General features: G+C 42.5%; 1 protein-coding gene across 2 annotated transcripts in view; it reads left to right on the top strand.

Annotated features, from left to right (window-relative positions):
- The window catches only part of ARID5B (AT-rich interaction domain 5B), a 188,628-nt gene extending 176,428 nt beyond the window's left edge, over window positions 1–12,200 (top strand). For both annotated transcript variants that reach the window (XM_059899412.1, XM_059899413.1), the window contains 2 exons: window positions 2,512–2,710; window positions 6,100–12,200. In XM_059899412.1, coding sequence (XP_059755395.1) covers window positions 2,512–2,710; window positions 6,100–8,253 — 2,353 coding nt within the window. In that variant the 3' untranslated portion in view covers window positions 8,254–12,200. The remainder of the gene's footprint in view (window positions 1–2,511; window positions 2,711–6,099) is intronic.
- Window positions 12,201–21,912: the final 9,712 nt, after the last annotated feature.

Consider the following 21,912-nt stretch of genomic DNA (forward strand, 5'->3'; position numbering starts at 1 on the left):
ATTTAATTCCAGATTTCCTGCTTCTGGCTTTAGGCCTTTGACCAGCAAAGTGAAATGTATTTTTTACTGCTGTCAGCCAGCCAGCTGCTGAGCTGAGTGAAGGGAAGAAAAAAAAAAAAAAAAAAAATGAAGGAAAGGGAAAAAAAAAAAGGAAAGAAATGAAATAGAAGTGTTGCCCTGCTTCTTGAACTTGCAAAATTGTGCGAGGAAATTAAAGTCTCCTTAGCACCCATCTAGAAAGCTGGGTTGGCCCAGGACTATCAGGACCTGAGGTGAGGGGTCCTCACCTTGGGTGTCTCTCCCACCCAGTTCTCTGCTTCCTCTCACCCCCTTCCCCACACTCAGAGGTAATGCTGTCATCCTTAGTGAAGGGAGTCCCTCCCGGTGCCACCATCTCAATTAGAGAGTGGAGTTTGGGGGGAGGGTGGTACCAACAAACAATAACCATTGGAATACCCAGACTTCAATGCTCCTTGGGTTCCCATGGCAACCAAACAAAAGCAAAACAAACCTATCTGTCCTAACAATAAAAATATGTTTTCATTAAAGTCAATTTAACATATTTTTCCTAATTTAAAATATTCAATGCATTTTGCTCCCGGACAAAAATCCCCAACCTGCCACTGCTGAAGGGGATAAAGTCCCTGGCAGAGCCATGCAGATAAAAGCAACTGGGGGGAATGTTGGGGACTTTACAGATGAGACGGAATACATTCAAGTATGAACAAGATTGCTTTTTTCTCTCTTCTGCTTAGTTATGCTTTTTATTATATAAACATTAACTGTAATATTACAGTGGGAAGCAGGTATTTGGCAGCCATATATTATTTTAGTAAGTCTACATAGAGAGAACAGTTTCCAGTTTTAGCAGCTGTAACATGTTTAAACTCAGTTTGTAATGGGATCTGAAGATAACTATTCCCCATGGGCTGTGTTGATCTTCATGGCTGGCCCACTGCCAGACGCAGGGCTCGAAACTATTATTGACGCCTTCTTGCACATACCTTGCCTGAGCATGCTCAGTAATGACTTTTGTTTCTAATTGCTATAAATTGAGATTTGATTTTCCCATAATTTACTTGGTATTTTATTAAAGAGTGAAATATCATGATCACAAATGTCCCCACGTCTGTACTCACAAACCCAAACAGTTGTGTACGTTTAAGTAGTTGAGATCCAAATTGCATAGTTAGAAACCAGTTTTAGGATAGCTAACAAATATCCAAGCCAAAGAAGTTTTTGCCTGGGAGTCTTAGTTTAAAAATAATTACGGTTCCCAATATTTGAACAGATTTATGTTGTTTATAAGCCAAGTACATTTTCTTCATTGAGTCAACTTGTCTTATTTAAAACAAATTATGTTTGCTGTATTAAAGTTCATATTTTTAAGGCTGAGTCTTGTATTAATCCCACAGTGAGTCATTAATCATACCAAATGCATTATAAAAACTTTAATCACTGAAGTTGAAACTGAGATTGTAATGCAATCCATCCCGTTTAATTACATCAGCTATTTTTCCCTTTCAGATCAAGCGCTATGTTGCAAAGGGAAAACAGATTAAAACAAGAGCTGTTTGATGTTTCTCTTTTTAGAGCAATTTTATGTACTTTGTTTAAAAAGTTATATAATTAAAATGCTTGAATTTTTCAGCCCTCTGATTTTTGTGGCTTGAACGTTCTGCCTGCCTTCCTTCTCTCTGCGGCCCTCTTTAACTTGGCACCCCAAAACAGAGCTTCTCATATTGGAGGCACCTACCCCCCTAAGAGCTCTGGATAAGACAGCCGTCTCCCCGCTGTGCCGTGCTTCCCTCCTGTAACCTCTTTATCTTAAGTGGCTGGTCTATATTTTGACATGAATGAATGCAAACTTGGGAGACAGGCAGAACTAGGTTCAAATTCCACATCTAACAAATGGGGTGACTCAGGCAAACTATTTAGCCTTTATGGGCCTCAGTTGCCTCATCTGTTGAAAAGGGAATAATAATAACGACAACAATAATAGTAAATACTCCATAGGGATGTTGTGGACATTACGTGAAATAACCTATATAATGTACCTAGGGCATTACCTGGCACATACTAGTACTTTACTAGAATGTAAGCCTCAGGGGCTTTGAATATCTTGCTCGCTGCTGTATCTTGGTGCCTAGAACACTGCCTGACACATAGTAAGTGCTCAATAAACAGCTGTTGGCAGAATGATAAGTGAATGGCAGCTAGCATTATAGTTGCTATTATTGTGATGTTGTTATCAGCATTTAGCCAGGTCGCATGGGCAGTGATAATGATGTGACTTTGGATGTGTCCATTGGTATCCTCGGTGTACAGCTTCGCAAAACAAGAAAGAGGTCTTGCAAAGCAGTATGTGAGCTACCAGGTGCTGGTTTTGACCGGGGAAGATGAAGTCACTCGATAAATTGCCTGTATTGAGACAAGAAAGTAAACCCCCATAGCATCAGCACTCCTGGAATTGCCTGCCCTGACCGATCCTCTCTTCTGATACCCTTGTAGACTAATCCTGCCGTATGAAAGGTTTATTAAAGGAGAGGAAGATAAGCCCCTGCCTCCAATCAAACCTCGAAAACAGGAGAACAATTCACAGGAAAACGAGAATAAAACAAAAGTATCAGGAGCCAAACGCATCAAACACGAAATCTCTAAGAGCAAGAAAGAAAACGAGAATGCCCCAAAGGCCCAGGATGCATCAGAGGTGAGTTGGGCTCCTCCACAGAAATGCCTCTGTGGGGTTGGTCCTGCCTCGGGGCCTTCTGGAGCCCTGCGTCCCCCTGGCGTCCCTGCCAGGGACAACACCAGACTGAGAAACCTAATCATCTAAACTTCACAGTCGCCTGAGTAGTGGGCCTTTCGGGGCAGCACGTGGATTGAATGGGATAGGCCAAGAATAGTAGGATCTAGAAGGAAGCAAACGTTCTGTAGAAAACTGAGAGCAGACCCGACTTTGAGGTAGAAGGAGCCAGAGCTCCAGCTCTTAAAGCCAAGGGACTCCCGTGTGAAAGATGTGGCTTCTTTGCCATTTCACAGCCAGCCTGTCTGAGGAGCTGGTGTGACTTTAAAACACGCATTGTGGGATCTGCTGTGTCTCTGCAGGACTGTCCTAAAAACTTCAGAGACTTGTTTGCCTCCATTAATTGACCTCTGTGCACCAGACTTGGGTTAAGACCAATTTAGAAACATCTTAAGTACATATTATATTTATAGGGGAATTTTGAAATGGTTCCTCTGAAACCATGATTATCTGTCTTGTTAACAGGTAGTTTCTGAACCTTTTAAAACAGGCCCCAGCTACCCACAGCCCCCAGCAGCTCTCTGGTAGAAGCCGTTACTATCATCGTCCAGACAGTCATGGGGGGTGAGCTGGGCTCTGTTTCAAGATGAATAATAAAAAACTCTGCCGTCCATTAAAAAAAAAAAAAAAAAAAAAAAAAAACCAAACCAAAACAAAAAAAACTTAGCAGCCACATTTGAAGACAGCATGTTCTAAGATTCAACCCCAGAGGGAACTTTGGTGCTGATATTAAACACTCCCTAAAAATCAGGTTTATAATGAACACATAAGAGACCCTCTAATTAAACACCGGCTTAAAACACCCTCACAACACACACACCAGCCTCCTAACTAGAAATTAACTTACCGAACTGACTCCTGTGTAAGAAGATAATATTAATACCAAGAAGAGAAATTTGCTGTAATTTTTGTTTCATAATTATTTTAAGCTCTAGTAATTAAAAGGGGGGGGGGGTGATGCAGAGATTTCTAAACATCTGCAGGCTTGCAACATAAATGGCCAAAAGCAAGGAAATTCCAAGTTAAGGCTTACATTCCATTCTCCCTTTATCCTGTTGGTCTGGTGATTTATCATAGGGCTTGGGATCAGTGAGTTCTATTAGATACCATATGTACAGCATTGCCAAAGCACCAGGGGACAAACTGAGGACCAAGAGGCCAGCTGACCTTTGAATGGCTCCACTCTGGGCATGAGAATTGAAAGGGCTGGTTTGTGAGTTTGGGGAGGAATCCTCAACCCATGCCCTGAGCCCATCAGCTTGGGAGGTGACCACTGTCAAGAGTAGAGCCCGATGCCCTGCGGTCCACAGAAATCCTGAAAGCCTTAAGGATCCCTGTTTCCTGTAGGCCCCCACAGGTTCCCTTCAGGGACTGTAAGTATCTAAGTGACCAAGGTGATTATGATCAGGTTATCTAAACTACCTGGAATCCCACACCCTCTCTCCAAGGTTGACGCAAAGATAAGAATTGCTCCCCGCCTCCTACACAGACCCATGTTATATATATATAACAAGTATATTTCTCTCTCTATATAGAAATATACTTGCTATATATATTTCCATACATAGCAAGTATATTTCTTCTCATTGACTGTGTGTTTGGGGTTTGAATTTTATTGTTGTTGTTATTATTGTCATTGTTTTTAATTTGGAGATAGGAGGGCTTAAAAAGCCCTTCTAGTCAAACCCACTATCTATCTTCAAGTAATCAGATTATAAGCTGTGTGGTGGGAAGGTACCATTTAATATATACTAAGGCAAATCATAAAATGCCATCCTACAAAAAGGGTCCTTTACTTTTTTTTTTTTTTCTGCCTAGCTTTCAATGACCTCCTAAACCTGTTTACAACCAAAAACATAGAACTCCGTGTAGCGGAAGGCCTAGGTCACAGAGACATCAGTGGGGCTGAGACTCCTCCACAGCCCCATCAGAAGCTAACACTTAAATGCGATATGCCTTTTTCCCTAGCCGTAGTCATTTTTCTATATTTTCATGTGGTGTATAAGCTCACGAGACCAATGATGATTGTTAATGTAGAACAAGTAATGATATTTGTCCTGGAAAAGGCAGCTATTAGTACAAAAACAAAGAAAGGAAAAGAATGATGATAAGCATCCCTAAAAAACAGGGATATCTTGAAGTGGATTTAAGGAGAAATATCTATGAAATGGGTATGGTTCCTTAAAATTTTTGTTCCTATGCACCCCTACACCAGCATCCTCAATCTTGCCCAAAGATTCTAAAGTGGTAGGCACTTCTTTCCTTAACAAAGAAGAAAAATACTCAAGGGATGAGGTGGGAGGTGGGGGGTGGGGGGGAAGACCATCTCAATATAACCGTTTTGTGACTGTTCTCCACCAAGACACACCAGGGCAGAATGACAGAAGTTTTGAAAGAACTTGCCAGTCCCCCTGGGTCACAGATGGAAAGTTAAGATGACCTTCTAAGGCCAAAGTCTGCACAGCTACGTAATGCAGTGAATGAGTCGAATTGTACCCACAACTTCTGTCAGTAGGGACACATAAAGACCATCCGTCTCATTGACTACAACTTATTTCAGTGAACAGAAAAGCTGTATGTGTTGTGGCATTCACTGCTTGAATTTTGACAATTTCATTTTCAGCTTTAATGGAAATGTAGTTTGCTGCAGCCTAGAAGGACTTGGAGTCCTTCTGTCCCTCAGGTAGACAGGCTGACGTTGCATCTGCATAATTTTTCAATATTTTAGCTTTATCTGCATGTCATATGGCACTGGGTAGAAATGATTAACACTTAAGCATTGCTGATTTAACCCATCATATTGCACATGTTAGGACGGGAGTTGCTCTCTCGAAGAAAAAACAAGGGATTTTAGTAAGTTTGTTGTTGACACGGGGTTGGATTTTTGAAAGATTCTAAAAAAATCTTTCTCCAAAGTGTCATAAACCGCAACATGTAATTTAAAACTCATTTGGATAATTGACTGATTTGACAAGAAAACAACCTCAGAATTAAACTATATATTAGAATCAAGGAGTGATATGATTGTATACCGGGAGTACATAATTCTTTGCTATTTTGATAGGTATCTCATAAGGGACTGGAGTAAATATGCATATTTCCCCTAATGTTTCTGTAATTTATATTTCTTTGTTTAGAGCCATGATTGGGGAGTAATAAAGCTTTACAGAAACTCCATGAGCTGACTGAAAAGGCTGTTTTCAAAAAACGGCTGTGTGTAATATTTTATTTCATAGCATAAAGTGTCAACGCATTTGGCTTCCTTCTGACTATCTTTTGCAATATTTTATCAGGTTTCGTCAGAGCAAGAGAAGGAACAAGAGACTTTACACCAGAAAAGCATCACTGAGCCCCTCCCAGTAGCAGACACAAAGAAAAAAGTGGAAGGGTACCAGGATTTTGCAGCAAGGCCCCTGGTGTCCCGAGCAGACCCAGAAAAGGACGACGACACAGATCAAGGTGCCAGCAACGAGGAGGCGGGAGAGAAGGGGCCTGCCCCTTCACTCGCGAGCGCCCCTCTGGCCCCCGAAAGGGATCCAGCCCCGATCCCCGGCGCTGGCAAACAGTCGCGCACCTCTCCCAGTGCTCTCCTGGACTCAAAACAAGAACCCAAGCCCTGCTGTTTTACAGAGAGCCCTGAAAATGAACTCCAAGAAGCGTCCTTCCCCGGCTTCCCCACCACGCAGCCACCACTGGCCAACCAGAGTGAAATGGAGGACGACAAACTCCCCGCGATGGCGGATTATATCGCCAACTGCACCGTGAAGGTGGACCAGCTGGGCAGTGACGACATCCACAGTGCACTCAAGCAGACCCCGAAGGTCCTTGTGGTCCAGTCATTTGACATGTTCAAAGACAAAGACTTGACTGGGCCCATGAATGAGAACCATGGACTTAATTACACCCCCCTGCTCTACTCAAGGGGCAACCCAGGCATCATGTCCCCGCTGGCCAAGAAAAAACTTTTGTCCCAAGTGAGCGGGGCCGGCCTCTCCAGCAGCTACCCCTATGGCTCCCCACCCCCTCTGATCAGCAAAAAGAAACTGATTGTGAGGGACGACCGGTGTTCGGGTTTGTCCCAGGCCCATCACGGCCAAAGCGCTGACCACATGGCAGTCAGCCGGCCGTCAGTGATTCAGCACGTCCAGAGTTTCAGAAGCAAGCCCTCAGAGGAGAGAAAGAGCATCGGTGACATTTTTAAGCACGACAAACTGAGTCGATCGGAGCCCCACCGCTGCAGCTTCTCCAAGCATCACCTTAGCCCCCTTGCCGACTCCTATGTCCTCAAGCAAGACGTTCAGGAGGGCAAGGAGAAACTGCTAGAGAGAAGGGCTCTTCCCCACTCCCACATGCCTAGCTGCCTGGCCGATTTCTACTCATCTCCTCATCTCCACAGCCTCTACAGACACACTGAACACCATCTGCATAACGAACAGACATCCAAGTACCCTTGCAGGGACATGTACAGGGAATCGGAAAACAGTTCTTTTCCTTCCCACAAACACCAAGAGAAGCTCCACGTAAATTATCTGGCGTCTCTACATCTGCAAGACAAAAAGTCGGCTGCAGCAGAAGCCCTCACAGACGATCAGCCAACGGACCTGAGCCTTCCCAAGAACCCTCACAAACCCACTGGCAAGGCCCTGGGCCTGGCCCACTCGGCGCCCGGGCCTCAGGAGAGCAAGGGCACCTCCCAGTTCCAGGTCATAAACAGCCAGAGTCGAGACTGTCACCCCAAGGCCTGTCGGGTATCGCCCATGACCATGTCGGCCCCTAAAAAATACCCTGAATCGCTTTCCAGATCGGGAAGACCTCACCCTGTGAGACTGGAGAATTTCAGGAAGATGGAAGGCATGGTCCACCCCATCCTGCACCGGAAAATGAGCCCTCAGAACATTGGTGCAGCGCGTCCCATAAAGCGTAGCCTGGAGGATTTGGACCTTGTGATCGCCGGGAAAAAGGCCCGGGCCGTGTCTCCTCTGGACCCCTCCAAGGAGGTCTCTGGAAAGGAGAAGGCCTCAGAGCAGGAGAGCGATGGCAGCAAGGCCACGCACGGTGGGCATGCCGGGGGCGCCTCGGAAAGCCACAAGCTGCCCCTCTCCTCCCCTATCTTCCCAGGTTTGTATTCTGGGAGCCTGTGTAACTCGGGCCTCAACTCCAGGCTCCCGGCTGGGTATTCTCATTCTCTGCAGTACTTGAAAAACCAGACTGTGCTTTCTCCACTCATGCAGCCCCTGGCTTTCCACTCACTTGTGATGCAAAGAGGAATTTTTACGTCGCCAACAAATTCTCAGCAGCTATATAGACACTTGGCTGCAGCCACACCTGTAGGAAGTTCGTATGGGGACCTTTTGCACAACAGCATTTACCCTTTAGCTGCTCTAAACCCTCAAGCCGCCTTCCCATCTTCTCAGCTGTCGTCCGTACACCCCAGTACAAAACTGTAAGCCTGGTCCTGCCTAGCACCCCAGATGGCGTGGGTAACAGAGCGTCACCCCTTAGCCTCGGGTGACGGCTTGTAGAACGAGAAGTCAGTATTCTTCTAATCCGGGGTGAGGTCAGTCCCGGCCAAAAGGGGCCTAGAGGGGAGGTGAGCATACCTGATATTTCCGGGATGGCTCTAGCCCTGGCTGGTCCGTCTTGAGCCCCTGCCAACACAGATGCCCTCGCACCTCAGATCGTTCACTTCGCACGGGGGTCTTGTGAAGGGATTCACGTGTATCCAGGAAGAACTTAGAGGACCCCGTCTGAGTTCTGATGGTCAGGAAACAATCTGGGCAAAAAAGGGCAGATATTTCAGAGGAAGGGGCAAGGAAGACTGGCAAATATGCCAAGGGATGCCCCTCTCTTCATAAAACTCTCCAAGGTTCAAGCAATGCAATGTATAGTGAAACTTCAATAGATCTTTCATTTTGACACTATTAAACAATCCAGAGAAGTAAACACTGTTAAACTGACTGTATATATTTGCTTCTTTAAAAAACTACCCGTATCACTGTTTGCTCACCTAATTTATATACAGGTAGTCCTATTTTCTCCCAGTTCCTTCTTGTCCCTTTTTTTTTTTTTTTTTTTTTTTTAATTAAACAGTATCGCTTTTGTTTGCAGGTCTTGTTTTTGTTTTATTTTGTTTTGTTTTGTTTTAAAGGCTGACTGTCCTTAGTTGTTGATGTGTGTTTGTAATTTTTCCACATCTTATCATTTTGAGCAGCTTTGGGTGGTAATGTTATTGTTTACAAATTGAAGCAACTGATTCTAGTGGAACAAATGATCAAAGAAACAGTTGAGCACACAATAGTGCAAAGAACGTTCCTTTGCAAATCTGCAACTTAAGGATTTTGTTCCTCATAAATGGCATAGTTGAAAGAGCTTATACACTGCTTACCCGGCCAAATGCTTTGCTTTGAAGTATTGGGTTATGTGAAAATATCGAGCATTGTACTTACCTTATCTAGGCTGTGAAACTGTCCTACATACCAGAGGAATCATAAAAACAAAAACCTCACTGGCAGCAAGCTGCTGAATAACAACAGAGTCTAGAGGACATATTTGTGGGCTGCACACATATTTTAGGAATTTCAGAAATTAGAATAGAAGCCAAAATGATTTACATTCGTGTTGGCACTGATCCCTTTAAACAGTCTGGGAAAGGGGGTTGGGAAGAAGACAGATAGATAGAGCTTGACTATCCAGAAGAAAATGAACAGCGGGAGGCCCAGGCACCAGATACCTGCCCAGGGCCGTGGTCTTTCGAGTAATAGGTGGTCACATTGCCTTCCTCAAGCTGGTTTCTCGCTATTCCCAGGGAGAACCTCACAGGTCACATCTTTGGGGGGTAACCGGCAAACTGATTACCCATTTCAAAAGAAAGCCATCCTCTTCGGGTTTATGGGGCATGACTTCTGTGTGTATGCACACACATAGGGTGATTTGTGTCATGTTTTTAACCACCTGGCAATACAGTCCACTTAACAATTTCTTTTATTGTTGGAAAGAAATGGTCAAGCTGTTCAAGCAGTCAAAAGATGTAGAGAATGTGTACTGTCATTCTTGCCACTTTATTCTGTTTGCTGCCAAGACGTAACATCAAGGTGGATGCATTTTCTAAGTGTGTTAAAAGTCGATCGACACAGAGAGTGGATTTTCCTTCCACGTCCCATCCCTGCTGATGGTAAGACTGCTTTGATGCACTCCCCAGTCAACCCTCCCCTGCCCCACCACTACCGGTAGACATTAGAACCATAGTTAACCAAGCCTTTTCATTCTATGAAATTTGAATGAATATGAGATACTTCATTCTATGAAAATTGATGACAATTTTCAACTTCTAAATAGGTAACTTGACTGCAAAATAATCAAAACTGGTAAACAGTGAAACCGTGGCTCTTAAACCAAGCCATGCATGCCGTGCATTTGTATTGAAATGTCTCTATGATACGAAGCCAAATATTCAGTGTAACATACTTAATATCCAAAGGTGGAAACAAAAGAATGTAGAGATCTAGTTTTAAGAGTTCCATTTGCTTCAATTAATTATTTACCTTCCTGTGGAATAATATATATATATATATATTTAATAGAACCATAGATAGACTAGTAGAATTTAGATTATAAATGTGTGAATGCAGATTATCCTGCTATTGCACAAGATAGAGGGGGGAAAAAAATCTCAATTCCAGCTGGCAGAATGCTGGCCAGGACACATATAAGAAAGCTGCACTAGATTGAATAGTCACAGAATCAGAGGACATGGAAGAAGGAGGAAACTCCAGTGTTTCTGCAGCTGACCTGGGCTAGCTCCTACATGGTTTCTCTGAGCTCGTTTCTCAAAGAAAATGGGGGCATCTGTCCCTGGTGGAGCTCACCTATCCGTTTTGAATATGGGGCATTTGTTTTCCCCACTGCAATGATTTCAGTCTGGTTTCATCATGTTGGAATTCGATCACACCATTTTCAAACAATGTTAACATAGTCCAGCTTTTGTTTTTCTCATCTCTTCCGAGAGGAGATTCACTGTTTCTGTCTGAGGAAGCTCATACCCTTGGCAAAACAGCAGGACAAATAAAGAGAAATGGGGGTATACATTCCCAACAGAAGCAGTGTGTTGTTTTAAAACTCCGAACAGAGATCTTGGAAATCTTTCAAAAAGACCATTGAATTCTTCATTGGCTGAGAACTACATTTTAAAAAGTCTTAAATAGGGCTTTGTTTGCATTGTTTGAGTTCAAGGGGCCTTATTATTGAATGGAATTGCACAAGCCTTTCTTTGTGCAATCAAACCATTGTTATTGGTAGTTCTGTAAAGGAAACTGTGGAATCTAATTGGCAGTGGAGTCATAAATCTATTTACGAAGTGTGGCTTCCAAGAAATGTTGCAATTCAAAATGCACTAAGTCCGTGATTTACTGGAGATTTGGAGATTCTAAATAATATTTTTTAAAAATTTCTGGCTTAACTTTTGGCAACTCAACATTAAAGAAAAAAAAAAAAAAAAAAACCCCACAAAAACCAGCCCAACCAAGTTTCAGAATTAAGTATTCTAGTAAGTGATTGGAACTTGTAGTTTTTGCCACAGGACTGACTTATTTATTTACTAGCTAGAAGCTCTTAAGTTCACTTGTTTATCAGGGCATATACAGAAGGGTTTGTTAAAACTCAGCATTGACTTTACAACTTTCTGACCTGGTGCATGAATTCTCAAGTACTGTATTTCACTGTGTTGGTGTGTCTGATGGAAATTTCGAGGTGATCCCACAAAAATATTTTATGTAGTGTGCCTTCAAAGAGAACCATTTATTTCTCTTCACTTGTTGTCCCACAAGTCACATTTGGTCGTGGTCAGCCAAGTCCCATCTGGTCTAGTTTTACTCTTGTCCCAATTTTAAAGAAAAATGGGAACAAGTCTGCCCTGGTGAGACCCACACCATTGCAATGAATATCTTGAGCACTTAAATTCCAGTGTTGGCTGTTGATGTATTTGGTATTCTGCTTGTCTCCTCATGGTTGAAATATGTCTGAAGAATAGCAGCATAATCTCTTGGCTGTTTATACTTTTTTAAACCTTCCTGTGTTGTAAATATTGTATACTTTTGGTGACTCCAGCTATGTAACCTCTATGCTCTGTAAGGTGATTATTTGTATATAGCAACATGGCCCAGTGATACTATATAGTTTCCCAATGGAGAGGTTATTGAGTAACCTTTGCATTAGTTTAAACACTACCAGAAGAATGCTGAGCCAACTATAAACACTCAATTTTGTATGTTTTCCAAATTGTACTTATTACTGCTTTTGATACTGTATTACGTGCCAATAGTTTCCCAATCACATAGCAGGCAAGAGATATTTTGTACTTTTTGATCCACTGTAATATTTAATAAAAAATGTTACTATCTGTTTCCTTTTGGGTGTAATCTGTCACTTCCTCCTGAGGAGCCCTGTGACCTCACCAGAGTACTTTCTACCCCATTATCCCCAAGTAGGATAATAACAATAACAATGATGATGATGATGTGTATGTTTGTTGAGAACCTACTGGGTGCCCAGTTGGCATACAGTATCTTTACTCTTCACAGCCCCATGTAAATATGGTTATGCCCATTTTACTGATGAGAAGACTGAAGCTTAGGTAAATCAACTTGCCCAAGATCACCTGGCTAACTAATTGGCAGAGTTAGGATTTGAACCCAGGGCTCTTAAGTCTACAACTTCCTTTCTATACCATGCTCCTCTCCTGGCAGGTAACAGAAGTCACCATTTACTTATTTGGTCAACAAAGATTTTTTCATGTCTCAACTGCCAGGCATAGTGTTAAGGAGCTGGGACTACAATGGTGAGTAAAAGATAAAAAATACTGTCTCTGGAGTTTATAAATCTTACAGCAAAGAGAGTTAATCAAATAGTCACCCACATAAATACAAAACTTCAACCTGACCTAGTTCCAGGGGAGAGGAATGTGATGAAAAGTGATACATGAAGAGGAGGTGGTGACTAAACTGATAACGTGAAGGATGAGTATGAGTTGACCAGGTGAGAAGGAATTGGGAGAAGAGTTATCCAAGCACAAGCTAACACATGTGCAAAGGCCCGGAGGCAGGAACAAGTTTAACTTATTGTAGGAATCGAATAAAGCCTATGTGACAGAAGCATAATTAATAAGGTCCAGGGAATGAGGTTGAGTTGAGGTTCAGAGTATAGCAGGGGTCAGCCAGATAGGTCCTAAGAGACCTGGTTGAGCATTTGGTCTTTATCCTAAGCAAGAAGAGGTTTAAGTGGGGAGGTGATATGTTCAGATTTGTCTTTTTCAATGTCACCCTCTGGCTGCTGTGTGAAGGCATATTGAGAGCAATCTAATGCAAAGATGGTGGTCATTTCAATTGGGGTGGTGGAATGGAGGAGTGGATACATTTCAGAGGTACTTGGAAGGAAGGATGAACAGACTTAGTGATGGGTTAAATGGAACAACTGATGTATATTCAGGATTGAAAAGCTAGGAAAACAGCACGTTCTGATGTCTGGTGATCATGGACAAAGATTTCTGGTCTTTCATCCCCTTAGTCCACTGCCTCCAAGCTTCCCCCTGGTTTTGCTCAGCTTACTATTCGTTGAAGTGAGGCGTTCACAAAGTAGCACCCTGTGTGCTCCCTTCTTAATGGGTCCCAGAGACTGGGGCAGGGGAGAGGGTGGACAGACTCTGCTGAGTGTCTTAGTTTACAACCCACACCATCTGGTCAGGGTGGACTTTGAATAGACAGGTGAGAGTAATCTGCTAACCAGCATGTCACCACAACTCTGGGGGAAGAAAACCACAAACATCAATACGTTTTGATAAAAGACCTAAGACCCTTTTTCTTATCATGGTTGACTCCCTGAAGGACCTGCCCACCCCTCTCAGGCCAGCAGGAGTTACAGCAACATGTTAGAGCTCTCACCCTCTTCCCCCGGCTCTCATCCCTTTGTTAATCCAAACACGCCAAACACAGAAAGAACGCCTAGCCCCGTGGTCTCCTCGCCCTCATTCTAATTCACGTGTATTTCACCGTATCATGTGAATTGTTATGAGTACATCAAAAGAATGTTCTCCCATCTACGACACATTCAGCATTTATAGATCTGATACTTGAATCATACACAACAGGAAGCATCATGATAAGTTATCTATTTTTACCAGGCCTGGCTCGCTAATACTTTTGGGAAGGAGGGTGCTTTTGCTAAAGATGTCACTCATGGTGCAAAAGCAATAAAACTGCCCAATGATTTATTCTAGGAAAGTGGCCAAAGTTGACAAATGTTTGAGGGCTGATAGTGACCAGGAAATGGGTGATCATTTACATCAACAAGTAGGTAAGTGGAGGAGGAGGGCGTGGGGTAGGGGGTGGGGTGACCTCTGGCCAGGAATAATGTAAAAAAAAAGCATAGCCTTCAGGGTTGACCTAGACAGTAGAGTAAATGACACTAATTTGGGTCCATTAATAGAGAATTCCTGAATTTTGGAATCTCCAGGCTACCTGCTGGGATAAACAACATTGCAAAGCATTTGTTTAACCTGCTTAAAAGAACAAACTATTTTAATCATGCTAGCTATAACCACAGGCATTCAGCCAACCTAGTAAGGACAAGGTGATCTGCTCCCTGAGGCATCCATACAAGAACTACTACTACTTTAATATTATTGAAACTCTCTCTAGAACAGAACCGTCCAATGGTACTTCCTAGAATGGTGGAAATGTCTTACAATTCAGAGTTTTCCAATACTGTAGCTACTAGTCAAAGTGGCTACTGAGCTCTTGAAACATGCCTAGTATGATGGAGGAACTGATTCTGTAATTCTATTTAATTTTTATTCACTTAAATTTAAATAGCCACATGTGGCTAATGGGTACTATATTCAACAGTGCAGCCCTAGAATGTGCAATTGGCCAATGAGCACATACATACAGACACAATTACAGATGGGACAAAATCTGCAAGTGAATTTTAACGTAGACACTAAAGCAGGCAACGCTGTATCTCTTCTGGGCAAAACTTCGTTAATCCATTAGGGGGTAACTATAGATTTAACACTATTTTTCACTCAGGATTTACACATCATAAGCATCTAAATACTTACTAATGAACAAATAAATCATTGGGAGAGCATATGCCAATAAAATGGACAACCTAGAAGAAATGGACAAATTCTTAGAAAGGTACAACCTTCCAAGACTGAACCAGGGAGAAAGACAAAATATGAACAGACCCATCACAAGTAATGAAACTATGATTACAGAGGGGATCAAGATGGCGGAGGAGTAGGACGTGGAGGTCACCTTCTCCCACAAAAACATTAAAAATACATCTACAACTGGAACGATTCGCACAGAACACCTACTAAATGCTGGCAGAAAGGACAAGGACCTCAGACTTCCGAAAGGACAAGAAAACCTCCACGTAACCGGGCAGAACAAAAGGCAAAAGAGAATGAAGGCATCGGGACAGGACCTGTGCCCCAGGGAGGGAGCTGTGAAGGAGGAAAGGTGCCCTCACGCTGGGAAGCCCCCTCTCCGGCAGGGAGATCAGCCTGGACGGAGGGGTTGCTTCAGAGCCTCAGAGGAGAGCGCAGCAACTGGTTTTTGCAGAAGTCAGAACAGCACCGCCGCCCTGTGCTCCCCAGCCTGAGACACTCGTCTGCCCGTGCAGGTGGGGGCTGGGTGCTGAAGCTCAGGCTTCAGAGGTCAGACTCAGGGAGAGGACCGGGGTTGGGTGCACAGAAACAGCGTGAAGAGGCTGGACTGTGGCAGCTGAGGGTGTACCCGGAAGAAGCCTGGGCTCACCAGAGAGGCAAGGTGCCACTGTTCAGGGGCTTGCACCAGGAGAGGGGCACAACCAGCAGAAGAGCTTCTTTCCCTGTGTGTGTGCTCCCAGGCAACAGGACACCACCTACAGGAGATCCAGGGGCGGGTACAAGTCACCACCACCATAGTGGCTCCAGAGGCAGGCACGGGCCACTGCTATGAGACCCGAGAGCAGGCACCAGGCCCTGCCCCAATTGTCCCAGGAGGGCGTGGAAAGAGAAACCCATATGGAACCTGTGAGCAGGCGCCAGGCCCTGCCCCCGCTGTCCAGGGAGTGCGCTGAGAGCAGCCACCCATACAAGACCCCCCACCAGGTGCCAAGCACTACCCCTGCTGACCCGGGAGCACACAAGGGCCACTGTAGCTGCACAACCCATATCAAGGGAATAATAGCCAGTACACGCTGAGGAAAGACGCAGCAAGCATCCAAACTAAAAGCAGTCCCTTGACTGCAAAAAAGGGACAGAGTAGAAGGACTTAAGCTTACCAGCTCTCGCAAAAACACCAAAATCACAACTAACTGCTGAACAACCATTGATAAAAAAGACTGGAAACTATGAAAAAGGATATTTTACATTCAAAGACAAAGAAGAAGCCACAAAAAGACAGCAGGAGGGGTGCTTTTGTGACATAATCAAATCCCATACCCATTGGGTGGGTGACCCACAAACTGGAAAATAATTATATTGCAGAGGTTCTCCCACAAGAGTGAGAGTCCTGAGCCCCATGTCAGGATCCCCAGCCTGAGGGTCTGGCATCCGGAGGAGGAATCCCCAAAGCATTTGGCTTTGAAGGCCAGCAGGGCTTGAATGCAGGAGCTCCGCACGACTGGAGGCAACAGAGACTCTACTCTTGGACGGCACACACAAGGTTTCATGTACACTGAGACCCAGCACAAAGCAGTAACTCCATAGGAGCCTGGGCTAGGCGTACCTACAAATATCGGAGAGTCTCCTGGGGAGTCGGGGGTTGGCTGTGGCTCACTGTGGTGGTGGGGGGGGGGCGAAGGACACTGGTGGAAGAGGCCCCAGAGTATACTGATTGGCGTGAGCTCTCCCAGAGGTTGCCATTTTGGCATCAAGACTTGGCCCTACCAAACAGCATACAGACTCCAGTGCTGAAACACCTCAGGCCAAAAAAACAGCAGGATAGGAACACAGCTCCACACATCAACAAACAGGGTGCCTAAAGCTATGCTAAGCTCACAGCCACCTAAAAACACAACCCTTGACATGGCGCTGCCCACCAGAGGGACAAGACCAGTTCCATCCACTAGTGGGCAGGCACCAATGTCACTTACCAGGAAGTCTACACAAGCCTTAGGACCAACCTGACCCAGCAGAGGGCAGATACCAGAAGCAAGAGGAGTTACGATCCTCCAGCCAGCAGAAAGGAGACCACAAACACAAAAAGTCAGGCAAAATTAGACGGCAGAGAAATATGTTCCAGATGAAGGAATAAGACAAAACCCCATGAGAAAAACTAAATGAAGCGGATATAGGCAACTTGCCTGAAAAATAATTTAGAGTAATGATAGTAAAGATGACCCAAGATCGCAGAAAAAGAATGGAGGTACAGACTAAGAAGATAAAAGAGATGTTTAACAAAGAGCTAGAAGACTTAAAGAACAGAGATGAAAAATACCACAACTGGAATGAAAAAATACACTAGAAGGAATCAATAGCAGAATAACTGAGGCAGAAGAACGGATAAGTGAGCTGAAAGAATGGTAGAAGTCACTGCTGTGGAACAGAATAAAGAAAAAAAGAATAAAAAGAAACGAGGACAGTCTCAGAGACCTCTGGGATGACGTTAAATGCACCAACGTTCGAATTATAGGGATCCCAGAAGGAGAAGAGAGAGAGAAAGGGCCTGAGAAAATATTTGAAGATATTATAGTGGAAAACTTCCCTAACATGAGAAAGGAAACAATCACTCAAGTCCAAGATGTACAGCGAGTCCCATACCAGATAAATCCAAGGAGGAACATACCGAGACACATGTTAATCAAACTGGCAAAAATTAAATACAAAGAAAAAATATTAAAAGCAACAAGGGAAAACAACAAATAACATACAAGGGAACCATCATAAGGTTATCAGCTGATTTTTCAGCAGAAACTACAGGCCAGAAGGGAGTGGCACAATATATTTAAAGTAATGAAAGGCAAAAACCTATACCCAAGAATACTCTACCCAGCAAGGCTCTCATTCAGATTCGATGGAGAAATCAAAAGTTTTACAGACAAGCAAAAACTAAGAGAATTCAGCATCACCAAAACAGCATTACAACAAGTCCTAAAGGAACTTCCCTAGGTAAAAAAGAAAAGGCCACAACTAGAATCAAGAAAATTACGAATGGGGAAGCTCACTGGTAAAGGCAAACATACAGTAAAGGTAGAAAATCATCCACACACAAATATGATATCAAAACCAGCAATCATGAGAAGAGGAGAGTACAAATGCAGGATAGTGCAATGAAACTGAAATTAAGAGATCAGCAACTTAAAACAATCTTGTACATATATAGACTGCTATATCAAAACCTCATGGGAGGGCTTCCCTGATGGCACAGTGGTTAAGAATCTGCCTGCCAACACAGGGGACATGGGTTCGAGCCCTGGTCTAGGAAGATCCCACATGGCGCAGAGCAACTAAGCCCGTGTGCCACAACTACTGAGCCTGCACTCTAGACCCCACGAGCGACAACTACTGAGCCCATGTGCCACAACTACTGAAGCCCGTGTGCCTAGAGCCCGTGCTCCACAACAAGAGAAGCCACCGCAGTGAGAAGCCCATGCACCGCAACGAAGAGTAGCCCCCGCTCGCTGCAACTAAAAGAAAGCCCATGTACAGCAATGAGGACCCAATGCAACCAAAAATAAAATAAATAAATTTATAAAAAAACAAAACAAAACAGAACAAAACAAAACCTCATGGGAACCACAAACGAAAAATCTACAATAGATACACACACAGAAAAGAAAAAGCAATTCAAACACATCACTGAAGACAGACATCAAATGGCAAGAGAAGAAAACAAAAAAGGAAGGGAAGAAAAAAGACTGTCAAATACAAATCCAAAGCAATTAACAAAATGGCAATAAGAACATTCATATCAATAATTACCTTAAATGTAAATGGATTACATGCTCCAACCAAAAGATATACACTGGCTGAATGGATACAAAAACAAGACCCGTATATATGCTGTCCACAAGAGGCCCACTTCAGATCTAGGGACACATACAGACTGAAAGTGAGGGGATGGAAAAAGTTATTCCATGTAAATAGAAAGGAAAAAAAAAAAAAAAAAGCTGGAGTAGCAATACTTATATCAGATAAAATAGACTTTAAAATAAAGACTGTTTAAAAGACAAAGAAGGACACTACATAATGATCAAAGGATCAATCCAAAAAGAAGATGTAACAATTGTAAGAATATATGCATCCAACATCGGAGCACTTCAATATATAAGGCAAACTGTAACAGCCATAAAAAAAAGAAATCGACAGTAACACAATAAAAGTGGGGGACTTTAACGTCCCACTTTCATCAATGGACAGATCATCCAGACAGAAAATCAATAAAGGAAACACAGGCCTTAAATGACACATCAGACCAGATGGATTTAATTGATATTAATAGAACATTCCATTTGAAAGCAGCAGAATACACTTTCTTCTCAAGTGCACATGGAACATTCTCCAGGATAGATCACATCTTGGGTCACAGATAAAGCCTTGGTAAATTTAAGAAACTGAAATCATATCAAGCATCTTTTCCGACCACAATGCTATGAGATTAGAAATCAATTACAGAAAAAAAAAAAACTGTAAAAAACACATACACCTGGAAGCCAAATAATATGTTACCCAACAACCAATGAATCACTGAAGAATCAAAAAAGAAATTAAAAAATACCTAGAGACAAATGACAATGAAAACACAATGGTCCAAAAGCTATGGGGGACTTCCCTGGCAGTCCAGTGGTTAACGCTTCGCCTTCCAGTGCAGGGGGTGTGGGTTTGACCCCTGGTCAGGGAGCTAAGATCCCACTTGCCTCGCAGCCAAAAAACCAAAACATAAAACAGAAGCAATATTGTAACTAATTCAATAAAGACTTTAAAAATGGTCCACATAAAAAACAAACAAACAAAAAAAAGCTATGGGACACAGTAAAAGCTGTTCTAAGAGGGAAGTTTATAGCAATACAATCTTACCTCAGGAAATAAGAAAAATCTCAAATAAACAACCTAAGCTTACACCTAAAGCAACTAGAGAAAGAGGCACAAACAAAATCCAAAGTTAGTAGAAGGAAAGAAATCATAAATATCAGAGCAGAAGTAGATGAAATAGAGATGAAGAAAACAATACCAAAGATCAAAGAAACTAAAAGCTGGTTCTCTGAGAAGATAAACAAAACGGATAAAAGTTTACCCAGATTCATCAAGAGAAAAAGGGAGAGGACTCAAATCAATAATATTAGAATTGAAAAAGGAGAAGTTACAATGGACACCACAGAAATACAAAGGATAATAAGAGACTACTGCAAGCAATTATACGCCAATAAAATGAACAAGCTAGAAGAAATGTATAAATTCTTAGAAACATACAACCTTCCAACACTGAACCAGGAAGAAATAGGAAATATGAACAGACCAATCACAAGTACTGAAATTGAAACTGTGATTAAAAAACTTCCAACAAACAAAAGCCCAGGACCAGATGGCTTCACAGGCAAGTTCTATTGACCATTTAGAGAAGAGCTAACACCTATCCTTCTGAAACTCTTCCAAAAAATTTCCAAGGAAGGAACACTCCCAAGCTCATTCTATGAGGTCACCATCACCCTGATACCAAAACCAGACAAAGATATCACAAAAAAAGAAAACTGCAGGCCAATAACACCAATGAACATAGATGCAAAAATCCTCAACAAAATACTAGCAAACCAAATCCAACAATACATTAAAAGAATCATACACCACGATCAAGTGGGATTAATCCCAGGGATGCAAGGATTCTTCAATATCTGCAAATCAATCAGTGTGATACACCACATCAACAAATTCAATAATAGAAACCTTATGATCATCTCAACAGATGCAGAAAGAGCTTTTGACAAAATTAAACAACCATTTATGATAAAAACTCTACAGATAGTGGCACAGAGGGAACCTACCTCAACACAATAAAGACCATATATGACAGCCCTACAGCTAACATCATTCTCAATGGTGAAAAGCTGAAAGCATTCCCACTAAGATCAGGAACAAGACAAGGATGTCCACTCGCGCCATTTTTATTCAACATAGTTTTGGAAGTCCTGGCCAGGGCAATAAGAGAAGTAAAAGAAATAAAAGCAATCCAAATTGGAAAAGAAGAATTAAAACTGTCACTGTGTGCAGATGACACGATACTCTACATAGAGAATCCTCAAGATGCTACCAGAAAACTACTAGAGCTCATCGATGAATTCAGTAAAGTTGCAGGATACAAAGTTAACACACAGAAATCTGTTGCATTTCTATACACTAACAATAAAAGATCAGAAAGAGAAATTAAGGAAACAATCCCATTTACCATTGCATCAAAAAGAATAAAATACCTAGGAATAAACCTACCTAAGGAGGCAAAAGACCTGTACTCTGAAAAGTATGATGCTGATGAAGGAAACCAAAGATGACACAGACAGATGGAAAGATATACCATGTTCTTGGACTGGAAGAATCAGTATTGTCAAAATGACTATACAACCCAGGGCAATCTAGAGATTTAATGCAATCCTTATCAAATTACCAATGGCATTATTCATAAATCTAGAACAAAAAATTTCACAATTTGTATGGAAACACAAAAGATCCTGAATAGCCAAAGCTATCCTGAGAAAGAAAAATGGAGCTGGAGGAATCAGGCTCCCTGACTTCAGACTATACTACAAAGCTACTGTAATCAAAACAGTATGGTATAGAGCAAAAACAAATACAGATCAATGGAACAGGATAGAAAGCCCAGAGATAAACCCACGCACATATGGTCACCTTATCTTTGATTAAGGAGGCAAGAATATATAATGGAGAAAAGACAGTCTCTTCAATAAGTGGTGCTGGGAAAACTGGACAGCTACATGTAAAAGAATGAAATTAGAACACTTCCTAACACCATACACAAAAATAAACTCAAAATGGATTAAAGACCTAAATGTAAGGCCAGACACTATAAAACTCTTAGAGGAAAATATAGGCAGAACACTCATTGACATAAATCACA

This window comes from Balaenoptera ricei, chromosome 16 (assembly GCF_028023285.1).
Source record: "Balaenoptera ricei isolate mBalRic1 chromosome 16, mBalRic1.hap2, whole genome shotgun sequence".
NCBI classification, from domain to species: Eukaryota; Metazoa; Chordata; class Mammalia; order Artiodactyla; family Balaenopteridae; genus Balaenoptera; species Balaenoptera ricei.